This window comes from Alligator sinensis, unplaced genomic scaffold, assembly GCF_000455745.1.
Source record: "Alligator sinensis unplaced genomic scaffold, ASM45574v1 scaffold233_2, whole genome shotgun sequence".
NCBI lineage: Eukaryota > Metazoa > Chordata > Crocodylia > Alligatoridae > Alligator > Alligator sinensis.
The window spans coordinates 3,168,316-3,183,362 of record NW_005841941.1 but is presented as its reverse complement, the minus strand read 5'-3'; the positions used below and the strand labels follow the sequence as shown (position 1 = coordinate 3,183,362).

The following is a 15,047-nucleotide window of genomic DNA, read 5'->3' as shown; positions in this document are numbered from 1 at the left end:
CCTGGCCCTTGGGCAAGATGAATTATGGAAAAGACACAGTAGTCAAAGTACATATGAGTATTATAATGTGTGCTGTTTATTGTGCAGTATATCACAGCTTGTATTAGGCTCCTTTTTAATATGGTAGTGAATAAATTATATGTTTCTAGAACAGTCATTCCTTTTAGTGCAACATACATTTTCATATATAGACCAAGTACTGGGCCTAATCCTCTGACTCATGTAAATTATCCTATTCAGCTCACTAGAGCTACTTGTGAGAGTAAGGAAAGCAAGGTGTATTCTGTAATCTGGAAAATCCTGTTTCACATGTAATGCAAGACAGTACTTTCTTCACCTCGTATCATAAATACAGTATATTCCCAGAACTAAAAAATCATTTACTATATTTAATTTACTATATTGCATGTTTTGGTTCTAAGATTTGAGATGTGTATTTGTGTGTTGCATGAAGTGTGGGTCTGGGATAACAAGGAATGCTTTGTGTTTCTTCTCCCAGGGTGGGTTTGGGGCAGTGGGGATTGCTTGGTGTTCCCCTGCCCATCCATGAGGCTAGCTGAGCAGAGAAGCACTTTTTCCCCCTACACCAGACCCACAGCATGGGTATGCGGCAGCGGGGAAGTAGGGTTTCCCTGCCCAGCCAACACCCCCAGTGGTAGACATCTGCCACAATGAAGCAGCAGAATCTATTACTTATTTTTATTGCACCACTGATTCTCCTGTCATGTGGCACAACGAAGGGTATCAACATCTATTTGCTCTGCATTTGTGTTGCCATAAAAAAATTTAAGCTGGCACAAATGAGAAACTGGATGATGTCTGTTTGCACCCACAGATGTCGCTACTCGTTGTCACACCACATCAAATGAAAATCAGGGTGGAAGCAGACATTGTCTGAAGTCTCGTTTATGCTGCCTGAAAAATTTAAGGCAGTACAAATGCTGACCAAATAGACATCTGTACTCTTTGTTGTGCCACACAATAGGTAAATCAGTGGCGCAACAAAAGGTAGTAATAGATTCTGCTGCTTCATTGTAGCAGACGTCATTTTTCCTTTAAAAATGCTGGAAACTCAGGACTTGAATGCAGTATTATGGTATCCTCTTCATCTCTTTCCAGGACTGGCATGGAGTGGATGGACAGGGTGCTGTGAATGAGCCCTCTGCCTGCTATGCAGACATGCCCTTTGAAAGACAGATCGTCTCTCACTGTGTGTTTAAACACAATGGAGTCCTGACCTCAACTGAGGCCACTGGATACTTGTGTTATAGAAAGAAGAAATGATACTCAACAAAAAGCTATAATTCTCAACAAAAAAACATGAGGAAAGAAAAGAAGGGTGCTAGTTATTGTGCAGTAGGCAATAATCTGAGTCCCTCACCTAGCCATGTCAGCAGGATTTGCTGAGTCTTAAGCAAAGGCTGTGAAGAGAATAAATTAATAGCTCTGTGGATATTTTCAGTCTCTTGTACTGCTCCATTTCCTTTTCTGTGGGAGAAGCTGATGCTACTTGAGACTGCTTGCTTACCTCTCCTGCTGGGATTCCAACGCTGACATTTTTGACAGCCACAATCCTCTTGTGAGGAAGATGGTATATCTTGGTGAGATTCTGGAGCTGCAGTGTGTCAAAGTCTGCTTTGCCAGACTCAACCCATTCTCTTTCACCCCGGACATCCTCATCTTCATCAGCTGTCTCCAGCGGAAGTGGTGGCTTGCCATGTACTCTGTCAAACAGCAATCTAAGGGAATGGGAGACAAGTGAATTTACCTGCTCAGACAACACATTATTAGGATCTATTTATGCAGGGCATGCAGTGTCTTTTCAGTGAAGTTTTATATCCCATTATATCCTTCAGTACTATTAACTTTAAACTTTCCACTATTTGGTAATCCATATAGGAAGCTTAAAAATAAGTGTTTTCTCTTTGCCAAGCTTTGCTTTTCTGTGCAGCACTTCTGTGTAGTGGCTTTACAATAGGTTTGGCAACAATGTTTAACAATTAAAATTTGGACAACAGCACATGCCCGAAGATAACCCAAGTCAGCTTGGACTCATCAACATCCAAAAGATCTGGATGTCCATCCAGGAGACCTGAAATAGCATCCTCTGAGTCTCCTTTTTAACATTGAATGAGGATATTTGGTTAGGCTTGTTCTTTGAACCCACAAACATAAGCAAGGATTGGAATAATCTATTTCATTTCCTTCTTGTTTTAGGGAATTGTCCCGCACATGAGTAGTATTCCTAAGGGTTGTGGCAGGGATGTGCACCAAAAATTAAGGGTTACCAATATGTTACACATCTATAGGAACTGTCATTGGACATAGCTTACTCCGTGTTTGCAAAGTGTGATGAACATTTACGGGGGTACTTAAAATAACTGAGGATGATGACAGATCCTAAGACTAAATCACCAACTCCTGTTTCAATCTATATATATTCATTGTAGGGACCCAGATATTACTTACTCTAATATATTGTACCAGAGTTTCTGAATCGTTCCATCATTGATCCAGAGCCGAATTGCAAAGAAAATAGTGCCTTGGATAAGCATGCCAAGCAGTTTAGAACTTGTCATATCCAACTCAAAGGTTCTGTCAGGGACATCCACTCCATAGGTTTTTAAGAAGCCAAGCAGTGCATTCATCTGGGACATTTCAATCAGACCATATCCAAAGCAGAATTGTGGAAATATCAGGAAAATACGCCTCAAGGTCTCAGAAAGATCATACAAGGCCTGAAAAAAGAGAAACACTAATGATCATTTTGGTTTTATTCAGTGTAAGACTTAAAAAAGATTGTAGTGCACACATAAATCAACAGTAAAGAGGTCCAGAAACGGTTTGTTTCACTGCTGCAAAGCTGAGAAATGGTAAAAAGTTGTTCAGAGTTAGATATTATTAACCCCACCCTCCCAGCTGCTTTCAAAATCTAATCCTTTGTAACGAACACCCACTGATTATATTTCCTAGTCCTTGGTGCTTATACTACGGTGGGCTTGTATTGCTCGAGCAGCATGCAGCAGCCACAAAACTAACCTGAGGCTATGGCTTGAGACAGTCTTTTTGTAAGGAACCCCCTTGGCAGTGCAACACTTACACAAGGTGGGTAAGTTTGCATGCTGGAGTTCTTCATGAGGGGAGGAATCCTCTTAGCAGTGGATAACCATTGTGAAACCCACGCTATGAAAGCCAGACTTGTGGCTTCATCCCTCTGTTTACTGAGGATGCAGGAAGCCTTCAGGAACCCCAAAGGACCCAAGGGATACTCAAACTCTGCTTATCCCTATAACACATCAATTCTACTTTGGCAAATACCACCACAACCATGGAAGAGGAAACAGTATGTGACCCAGGTGACTGCTTGAGGGTTTTCCAGCTAACTCATAACAAACAAAAAAGCTCAGTTTAGCAGCAAAGAACTATCGCACATTGTCATTATTTTACATTAACAACACAGCCTGCCGAAATGACATGTGGGTATGCAATAAATCAGCATGGAGTGAAAGTAGTGACCTGATCACACAACAATAAGTGCCATATAACCAAGGGTTTGGTAAACAGGCACTCTCTGACATTTGGGGCTGTTCCATTTATTTTTCACCAAAGTTTTGATCTTTATCAACTCCCCACCCTGCAGAACAAAAGCAAAAACAAACCCAAAGAAAAGATGATTCCTAAAGGTCCTCAGGAAGCAGTTCTACTCCAGAGCAGTGCTTAACTTAAGGAAATATCGGTGTCTCCCTATCACTTTTTCCTTTATATGAAAATAAGGTCATTGTATAAAGTACTTGTGTCCCATTCGGATGATAGTTAATTAGTGTTCTGGTTAATGCAGCATGGTTTAAACCTTGAAGCATTGAAGTCTAGTAGGTCGTCTCAGTGATTTGTATTGGGGAAACTTAAGATAGCTATACAGTGCCTCAGCTCCCCATCCAACCATGAAATACATGAATTAGCTCTCTGCCTTATTTCCCGTACACAACTGATTTTCACCTGCCCTTCTCCCACATGTCCTCTCTTCCCTGTCTGCCTCTCTACTCTGTGTTCCTAACCACAGAGAGAGGATTACATGAAAAAGTAAAGATCCAACTTGCCTCATGTCCTGATCACAAGAAGATCTCACCAAATCATCTGAGTAGCGGTCCATCCAAAATCAGAGTTGCTGGCCCCAGCCTCTCCTACCCCACCTGGGGCCACGTGCCATGTGCCAGACTGTGCATGGCGTGGGCATTCCCCAGGGACAAGTAGCAGTGGCACACATTGTGTTGCTGATGTTTGTCTCCATGGAAACACAAGTTCCCGCTGATGGGGACATGCCCATATTGATTTCACTAACTTTTGGTTCAGGCTTTAAGGCACTTTTACTGGGAAACCAATCAGTTTTTTAAGAGTTAATGAGAGCATAAAGTGGGACTATTACCTTATCAGAACCATTTTCTTGGGAAAGCAGAAACACAATTGAATGTGTAATAATGGTATTGGTGCCGAAGAATAAGTTGATACAAACATAAACGATGAAAGCCATTCCTATATCCTTGAAGAGCCCAGCCAGCAAGTACATCCATGAAAATGTTGCATACCTAGACATTGCCAATGACACAGAGAATATTAAAGGAATTCAAGGTATTTGGTGAAACTGATAACAAACACACATAGGAGCATTTGACTTGGGAACTATACACAGTTTGCTAAAATTGCTTGGGACATGATTTGATTTCTGTGTCTTAGAAGTTTGAGAAAGAAAAAAATGAAGCATTTCTGATGGAATTTAGGGAAACTTTTGATGACAGGTACTCATGGAAGTGAAACTGTGCAACAGACTTAGCTGTGGACCAGGTCTCGAAGACTTCGTAGTACTGACCCACTTCAAATTAAAGGAAAAAAACATAAGAAAAGTTCATACCCCTCTGCTGCTGTTACACTCCTACATCCATCTGCTAAATCCTAACTATGATAAAGAAATATTATGTGAAATCAGGAGCTGGATTAGAAAGAGCTGGTTGAAGACATTTTTTTTTGTCCTTAGCAGCAGCAGTAGTACTATCATCAACATCATCACATTTAAACAATTCAACCATATTGATTAAAAAAGTAAGATACACTTTTTGCAAAAAGATGTCACTATATTCTGAAATCTAAATAACTCCAATCAGCACTAGTTATAGTTCCAGCTGTCTCTGACCTTGAAAATTTGGTTTAACATATCTGCTTCAGCTTGTCCCTGTAAAAAATAAGGATAAGCATGCAAACCTCAATTTACCACTGTTTTAAGGACTAAATAGTCAGGCTGTCCCCTGGGACTTCCTGAAGACAAAATGAAAACTCTTACTGCTCTGCTTTGGATGCCAAATCATAGGAGGCTGTAATAAGCAATTTCTCATTTTGCAAAGTCGTATTCAAATAACTATGTTACACGCTTACCCGAACATCCATAGAAGGAGAAATACAGCCAACAAATTATTATTGTTGTAGAAGGCAGGTATCTGGAAAACTGAAATAACTCCTGTTGAAAGTGCAGCAGGGACTGTAAAAAGAGCCTGTGAAGTGATATTAAAAGAGGGTATTATTGTCATAATTATAATATAAATACAACAATAATAATAATTAGAATACATTTATAGGGCTGCAAGGAAGAACCAAGACAAGCCCTGAAATGGAGAAATATGGAAATTTGCATGAGTTTTCAAAGAGGCGTAGGCAGGTAGGACTGCCAGCTACTTATGAAGTTCAATGAGATTTGAAAATTAGTTCCCTTAACCCTTTGTGAACATGCCTTGAACATGATGGAGTGTGATCAGAAAATGCCGTAAAAAATGTGATTGAAAAATGCTTGTTGCCTTTTCTGTTAGAATCATGATCAGGCCTTTTCAGTTTGCCCTGTAAAGGCTTGTGATTTATCATATAGTCTACTGGGCTAAGCCCCACCAGAGTCAACAACATTTCAAACCATGGTGACCCTATAGCTCACCATGGTTAGAGCATTACCCTGCTCACTATGCCTGTGTACTCCATATGCCCCCCTCCATATGCCCAGTTAAGGTGGTACCCATGTGGTAATAAGCCACCCACTCATTACTAGAACCAGATGTTCTCGATCCTCCAAAAAATGATATGCAGATGAGGCACAGGGCGACCTGGTCTGGCTCCACCTCATGGAGGGTGAAGCCATATTAATCATATGCACCAGGATGAGATGGGGTGACCAAGGGGTTCTGGATGAATGGTCTGGGGCCTCATTTGGTGATGTTTGCCACACATTTATGGCTGATGAAGAAATGGAAAGTATTGGAAATGGGAAAGAAAGGCACAGCTCAGCTGTGGGAATTAGGAAGTCAAAATGTATTCAATGTAGTGGCTCACCAGGACTTGAAAAGAAGTCTGTACTCGGAGTGGGGGGAGGGGGGCTGTGCTTAATGAGTGCTATGATACATCTTATTCAGATGGGCTGCACTAACCTGTCCTTGTGGTAGATTCCCATAGGTATGTTTACCCAATATGGACCACATCTTCAAATATATGGGGGAAAAAACCTTAACAGGAAACAGGGATCAAATTCTTCTGACACAAGAACAACTAGGAAGTAGGAGGGATCTCTGTACTGGGTGAAAAGTTTCTCTTTCATTGCATTCCTTTGAACTCATGAAGATATTCCTAACATTACAAACCATTAGGATTTTCTCATGAATCTTTTGATGCTTCATGCACTTCTTTTAACACTCCTGTTGCTGGATTCAGGTGAGAATCTCAGCTTGTTGCCTACATATTAAAGATTAAATCAAGTTTTAGCCTTTGTTATGTTGCTCTCATATAAATGTACTGAGTTGAGTGCACATACAAAAGATGGAAGAAATTCCATTGCCTAGCAATATCCAGTGTTGCAGTTCATGTTTAATAGTCTGCAATTCCTTTGAGAACAATTACTACATAACTCTTGCAGTAATAATATTAATAAGTCTATGTAACAAACATTAAATACAGAACTGGGGATTTTTTCAGCACAGAATGCATATAAAAATATAAATTATTTACCAGATCATAAATGAAGTTAGTCACCCAATAGCTTGTCACACCAATGCCTGAAATATGCTGCAGTTGCTTAGCTTTGGTTTGATGCTCTTTTACCACATATAGCACAAAGCTGGCTGTTGTGATTGAGTAGCCAATCAGAAGCAACATTGAAATGATGATATCAAGTAAGCTGCTGAGCCTGAGGAGGAAAGGAGAAGACAGACATACAATAAGTAAAAAAATGTGGTCCCCCTTATCTCACTGACATTATTCATGCTTCAAAGGAATAATGGCCTGATCCTCTGAATACTTCCAGATATAGTGTCTGCTCAGGCTAGTAAGCTATTAAGCATTATGCCTACTGGAAAAGATTTGTAGGACTGGACTCTTACACTGTGACACAGGAGTGTTTGGAAAGGCATAAAGGAAATATATTATTCTCTTTGGTATAGCAATGCCCCAAGATTGCTGCTATGTCTAAAATACCCCCAAATTTATAAAGGCACTTGAAAAGCAGTCCTGGGGGAAAGCATGAGCTCTGTAGCAAGGAGGACACTGCTTTTTATGAAAACAGGAATTTGATCTTCTGAAGTTACTTAACACTTCAGCTATTTCATGATGTCCAGGTAGATGCTTTGCTTTTGTAACTAAATGACTCAGAGTGGTAGGTATCAGTCAAATTAATCTTCTTACATTACTTGTTCTGGATCCTGTCCTCCAGGATATGGATGACTTGATAGAATAATACCTATGAAGAGAAGAAAAATAATTTAAAATGTGTGTGACCAACTCCTTCATTGGTGTGTAGGCTGGAAGTTGTGCAGGATGTGGTGGTTGAAGGAGAAGGAGAGGAAGTCAGGGACATGGGGTCCTGCCCCTCACTCTGCCACTCATTTATGATGTGCTTCTGATTATAAGTGGCTGCTAACAGGCCAAGTGCCTCAGACAGGGCCCACATTCAGGAATGTTGAATACCTACATTTCTGGCTACAGACAGCAGGAACTGTTGATGCTCAGCAAAACCGAAAATCAGCTCCTGAGGCCTAGATTCAGCATGTGCTTAACTTTAAATGCGATTCACTCTACAGCATTCAATAAGGCTACATGTAAGCCTAAAGTGTTTATACTTGGGTGCCCCAAAACTGAAGCTTTTGGAATCAGAGACCACATCTGAAAATTCTGGCTCTAGCTTCTGTGTTCCTCAGTTTCCCCATCTGTAAAAGGACGTCTTTATCAACTCATTCCTTGGAAAGGCACCATAGCCAGTAGGTAGGTAGTTATTTTGCAAGTTATTTTGCTAGTTATTTTGTCCATGCTCAGTGGCCCACTACAGGTCTAAAATATTTAGCTGAAAGTTGCTAGAAAATTACAAAATCATTGCACCACTTAGTAGCAACTGAGAGTGCTTTTAAAAAGCCAAGAATTGGGCCCATAATCCTTTTTAGCTTCAAAACTTTTATAACCATTAGCTAAAGTGTCACTACACTCAAGTGAGAGGTGTACTGAACAAGAAGAAAGCATTATCCTCATTTCCAAGCAAGACAGAAAGACTGAGGGTGTGTACAGACATTCACTGTACCCAATCTACACATAAAGCAGCTCAGTTCAAGCTACATGAATGTAAACCAGAAATGGCACGTGCTGGGAACCATTCACAGACACCTGTATAAGTAACTTGACATGGGGGAGGGGGGGAGGAGTGGGATGGGGGGGCAATTGGTGGGTCTGCAGGGGGCACAAGTGGGGCAGTTGGTGGGTCTGGGTGAGATTGGCAGGATCACAGGGGCTGGCAGATCTACTGTGGGGGGGCTTGGTGGGTCTCCGAGAGGTAGTAGGGGGCTAAAAATAGCCCAATTAGGGTTGAGGTGAGACTAGTGCAGCCCCAGGGTGGGGTGAGCAGCTGATCTTTTCAAGCCCTTGGGCTCTGCTGCAAGTTTGTGAGAATGGGTTAACCCAAGCTCGATCTAAATTAGTTTCCTACTCAGGTACACTAATTTAGATTGGGCACTCCATTTTTGGGTGATTTAAGCCCTCTGTATTCCCATATGATTGGGCAGTTAGATAGACTAGTGTCAGCACTTTAACTAATGTGTCAGCAGTCAGAATGGCCCTTGCCCTATAATTACCAAGTACTATGCTGTGTCATGTTTCCATTATAAACTTTTGCCCACATGAATCATCTGCACCATATCTGACCAGTGTTGTCTTGGATAACCAATTGCAAATTAATCTTTCACGTTCTCTGTTGGGAATCCAACCTTTCAGTAGAAACCAGACTAAGCTTCCTGTAATAATCTTCACAGTTTTGAAGGCAATTGGCCTATTTCCTGATGAGAAAATTACTACTGAGTTCAGCCATGCCAGACTAAAGCATCAGATCTTGGAAGCTAAGTAATCCTGAACGTGGCTAGTACTTGTATGGGAAACACTTTGGAATCTCAGGTGTTGTGGCTACATGCAAAGGAGTTGTGGTCAAAGAGCTGGTGAATACTAGACCATCAGAGCTGAATCAGTGCAAGATTTTATTTGATGAATAGTCATTTTGTTGCTACTGAATTGATGGATGGGAACAAAAGAAGAGAAGTTAATTCAAAGCTGTATCATGAAGCTAGAAAGAAATGCAGAACCAACCTATCTAAAATTTAGCCCTGCACAGATATTGGACTGATGTTGGGTATTAGGCAGATGTTGGGTATTGATCCAATGCAAAATGTGGGTCTCTCCTAACTAGATCTATTAAAACAGGTGTGTGACAATCAAATGACAGAAAGAAGTTCTCTGACCATTATACAGAGATTGTCCAAATGTCTGACCTCAATAATTTCATTATAAAGTATAGCATCCTGCTGTAAGTATGTTACTATCACATCAAGAACTTTTGCTTTGTTTACAAGCATATATTGATCCACTGCACTGAGATAAAAGGTATAAGGCAAATCACAAATGGATTAAAACCCCCAACCTTACCAAAGCCAGTCTAATCCAGGAAGCTAAAGATCTAATTTCACATATTCAAAGGAAATGGACACATTGACAAGTAGGAGGTTAGGGTGTTAACTGGAAGTACATCAAGTACACCACAGTAATGCATGGTAGCTTTGTTCTCCCGTATTTATCACGGGATAAGAGCATGCACATGGGCAGCTACCACATAACAGGAGATGCACTGTAAATTCACTCCCTAGTTTGCCTCATTGTAGCCTGCTTGTATACCCAGTGCAGACTAAGGAACTCTTTATTTAAATCAAGGATGTCAAACATCCGGCCAAATATGGCCTGAAGAGCCAGACCATGTAGCTTTCAGACTTTTGCCAAGGCTCTGGTCACAGTGGTGAGGCTTCCCGAGGTAATAGCACATTGGACAGAATCCTCTCTACTGCAGTTGGAGCAGTTAGGTCCACTGAAAAGTGAGAAACAGGGAATGTAGCCCTCCAAATAATTTGAGTTTGACACCCCTAGTATAAATTTATTATAAATATGTATTCTCCATAATTAATCTGTGAGAATGGCAAATTGTTAATAGCCTGTTTGGAAAGCATGCAATCTACAATTTCTTTGGAATATATAGGGGGCGGGGGAAGTATTTCTCATGAAATTAGCCAGCAGGTGGAGACTTGTGGAAAAAACAGAAATGCCGACGATGCAAATGAAAAATTAATCAAACGCTTGTTTTTATGTTACAGAGCATATTTGAACTGTATGGGCAACTAGATGTACAACAAGATAACCTGGGAAAAACTATTAGGCTAGTTACACGCATTCAAAAACCCTGAGGCAGAATCATTCTAAGTTAGTGATTTTCTGTAAGCAGTGTTTAGATTGATAGTGAACAGAACATACATTTGTCCTCTTGTTGGAGGGGAAAGGACGGGGGGCAAATCTCAAACCAGGTTCTACCATTTTTAAACCAGTCTCTGTGTGTCCAACTTGTTTTCTGTTACAGGTATAGATTGGTTTCTGATCACTTATACTGGTTTATTTGTAATGTCTGTAGCTGGCCATAGTATGCTTTATCCTACACATTTCAGAGGGACTAGAGGTGGGAAAATGGATGTGTACATTTGCATGATCCAGGGACTTTCTCCAGGGACAAATGTGACATCTGTTCATACTTTAGTCAACCCTTTTCATTCCTCCCATTTTTTGTCCTATAGACTTTTGCAGTGTTATACAATAAAAAAAGGAACTTCACTCAGTTTCAAACCCTAGTAATGTGCTATGGAAGCTAGAGCAAGCTTCCATAACTTTTGGACCTGACAGAGGTCAAGCTAATATTTTCAAATAAAGGGGCCTAAAATTAGACACTTAAATCCATATTTTGTCACCTAAATAAGTGCCCCCATTCTCTGCAGATGGATACTGAGAACCCAGAGTTGCTGTTAAATTCTAAAGAAACTAATAGTACTCAACACCTTTGAAAATCAGGCTATTTTCAGCTGGGTGCCTATAGATCAGCATAGGTCTTTGTATTTGGGGCTCTTCTCATGAGGAAATTGCTGAATAGTTATACCCAGGTGTTATCCCCTATGGACAGGGGAGGATGACCCTAGCCTTAGTTTTAGATAATGATGTGCTATAGTCAGCACATATCACCGAAACAGATAAAACAGTGAGATTTTACTTGCAGCTCATTTTAAAGAAAATAAAACAATTGTCACTAAAGAAGAATGATTCTTTTTTGGCAGGATGAAATACAAATCTCAGGCTGCTAATAAAGACATACAAACAATGAGAAAATGTTTTGTGCTGTAAAAAATAAAAAAAAGATATACAGTCTGGCTAATCTGTTAATACTTCACTATAAAGCCATTTTTCCTCTACTGCAGCTTAGGTTAGAAGTCAAAATTTCCATTTCAATACTTTTTTGTGAGGCTGGAAAAAAGGAAGTACAATATACATAAGTCGAATGCTATTATGATTTGCTTAGTGACAGGGTAAAAAGCACTTTTATGTATTTTTTAAAATGTACTCAGTCTAAGTCAAACCTCAAAAGCAGGACTGGCACCTCTTTCAAACTGCTGAAATGACAATGCACTTTTATCTGGCCATTTCAATGATTCTTAAACTGTCATTTATTTGTCACAGCAACAAATAGCTTTAGCTTTTAAGAAGATACCACACAGAATTTGCTCCTCAATTATATTTCAGACTAGGCTTATGCTACCCCTGCTGAGTTTTCCTCATAAATTCATTTGATTTTTCCCACTCTTTATATGGGTTTATTAGTGGGATGTGGGAATTATCAGTCTTGTCATTTACTAGTATTCATTTGTTTCGCCCATGGCACCCACAACCCATATGGGTATAGATGCAGTAAAAGCATAGATTCATAGATGTTAGGGACTGAAAGGAACCTCGTGAGATTATCGGGTCCAGCCCCCCTGCAGTTGGGCAGGAAAGACTGCTGTGGTCAGATGACCCCAGCAAGGTGTGCATCAAGTTATTTTTAAGTGATCTCCAGAGTAGGTGATTGTACAACTTCTGGGGGAAGTCTATTCTAGACCCTAGGCACTTAAATGGCAAAGAAGTTTTTCCTTATGTCCAATCTGAAGTGATCTTCAAGCAGTTTGTGTCCATTGTTTCTCATCTTCCTTGGGGTACCTTGGTGAACAGATGCTCCCCCAGGCCCTGATATACACCCCTTATATACTGATAGGCTGTCACTAAGTCTCCTCTAAGTCTTCTCTTCTCCAGGCTGAACAGTCCCATGTCTTTCAGCCTCTCCTCATATGACCTGCTCTCCAGACCTCTAATCATGCATGTGGCCCTCCTTTGGACTCTCTCAAGCTTCTCCACATCCTTTCTGAAGAGCAGCACCCAGAACTGGACACAGTACTCCAGTGGCGGTCTCACCAAGGCTGAATAGACAGGAAGGATGACATCCTTAGTCTTTTTTGAGATGCATCGGTAGATGCATGCCAGTGTTTTATTCACTCTGCCAGCTATGGCATCACATTGGTGGCTCATGTTCATTCTGTGGTCTATCATGACCCCCAGGTCCTTTTTCAGGTCAAAAGTAAGTGGTCAAATATTTTCCAGTACAATGTATTTAATTCTAGTCAGTGAAAGAGAACTAAGGTACCACAATTTAGCTTTCATCTCCAGCAGGGTAAGAGTGTGCACATGGGCAGATTGAGGATTTTGAAAAGGGGAGTGCAGATGCTGAGGTGTAGCATCACATATGAACACAACACATACTTTTCTCCATTTAAAGAGAAACTAGACACTTTACTAATATGCTAAGGGCCTAGCACTACATTATTCAGCTGTAGATTAAAGCAAAAACAAATATAAATGTATTGGAATGTGCACTAAATTGCTAGATTATATCTTAAGTTTAAAAAACACAACAAACTAGGCAAAAAGTCGAATTTCATCATAAGATACTGTGTCATAAGTCCTGTAGTAATAACAATTAAATGTACACCCCTTATTCTGATTCATAAAACAAAATCTACTCTTTTCCAACATCTTGACAGTGCCTCCAATATTTCACTGTCAGTCATTTCTACACCTGAGTTCATATTACCACACCTGAGTTAAGACTCTTAGCTGGAGCTGAAAACAATCTGCAAGAATGTAATATAGATGAGAGACATTAAATATGAGAGACATGACATGAGAGAAAATTTGCAGAAGGAGGAATAGTTTGAATAGTGGAACATCAAGACCATTAAAAGGAGAGGCACTGGTGGAGTGGAGAGAGATTAGCAGGAATCAGACAGATTACAATTAGCAATGAAGTCATTTGACTCCTTCAGTCAGTGTTGCCTGATTTGAAATGCCACTGCCCTTCCCAGGAAGTTGATTTTAAAGTTTGGGTGAAGCAGGAATCAAAGGAGTGTGCAACTACATCACTGAACTCCCTTATCCCAGACCTGTCCCTGGGTGTCCACAAAGCAGTTATCATGGACCCTTTTAACATACAATAAATTGTTCTGATGTCCATACCCTCATACTCCTCATAATATTATGATTGTAAGTCTTTCCTGCAGATCTGCTTGTCTGTATTTTACAAGTAATAAAGATAAGTGAAAAACAGCATACTGTGGTTCAAAAGATTAATTTGAGATGTTGCACAATGGCAAAACAATTAAGATGTAACTGCAAATAAGTGATAACCCCATTTGCTTTACCACATCACTACTAGATTCTAGATAGTTCACATGCTGCCAAAAATATAATATTTTAGAGGTGGTTTAAGTTTTGGGGTTTTTTTAATTCTTTCACATGCACACCTGTCAAATATTTCATTACCATAATCCAACTGTTGACAGCTCAGAGAAGAAAATCATTAAAACTAAGTAATTTAAAACACCACTGACAGTAAACTAAAGTAGCTTTTGTACAGAAAAATGTCATGTATTTAAAGCCATCTATCTCCATACCATTGTGAAAGTCAAACACCAGGCCAAAGCCTTCACTGTTTGTGGGAGAAGAAAAGTGGCTTAAGGGATTACTTGGGTCCCTGTCCACTGATCGTAGATATAGACTTTTGATATATGTAATATATAGACTTCAAAGGAAATGTCAGTGAATCACTATTATCAGGAATCAAAACATGACCTCATTAAAGAAGTCAATGAAAAATTTGCTACTGTCTTCAATGAACCAATATCCCCGCTATGGGCACATCCGCACGAGTGCGCATGTGTGGTTTGCAGCACTACAGACCCATCTGAGGTGCTGTAAAGTGCATGTGCCACACATGCATGCATTCTCCACACTGCTAATTTTCAGTTGCGGGGGGAAGGGGGTTGACACCAAGAGATCCCAGCGTCAAAAAAAACAGATGCCAGAAAAAAGCGGGCTGGTGCACGTGGAGGCAACATGCACTGCCAAAAACTGGAGCCTGGCCTGCCAGAGCCATGCTTCAGGTGCCAACCAGACTCCGCACACCTGGATCTCTGCTGCTGGAGCCCTGAGAAGTCCCCAGACTCCAGATAAGGCTGCTGGGGACACTCCAGGTGCTGGCCCCAGCCTTTTCTACCCCACCTAGGGTAACTTGCTGTGCACCAAATATGTGCCACAGCTAG

At 40.5% G+C, this 15,047-nt stretch overlaps 1 protein-coding gene across 1 annotated transcript in view; it reads right to left on the bottom strand.

Moving 5' to 3' along the window:
• Positions 1-15,047, bottom strand: part of ABCA12 (ATP binding cassette subfamily A member 12) — a 131,160-nt gene that overhangs the window by 9,256 nt on the left and 106,857 nt on the right. The window contains exons 41-46 of the mRNA XM_014518193.2: positions 7,705-7,759; positions 7,033-7,210; positions 5,425-5,540; positions 4,424-4,583; positions 2,470-2,738; positions 1,529-1,739 (exon numbers count right to left, since the gene is read on the bottom strand). Of these exons, the coding sequence (XP_014373679.1) occupies positions 1,529-1,739; positions 2,470-2,738; positions 4,424-4,583; positions 5,425-5,540; positions 7,033-7,210; positions 7,705-7,759 (989 nt within the window). The remainder of the gene's footprint in view (positions 1-1,528; positions 1,740-2,469; positions 2,739-4,423; positions 4,584-5,424; positions 5,541-7,032; positions 7,211-7,704; positions 7,760-15,047) is intronic.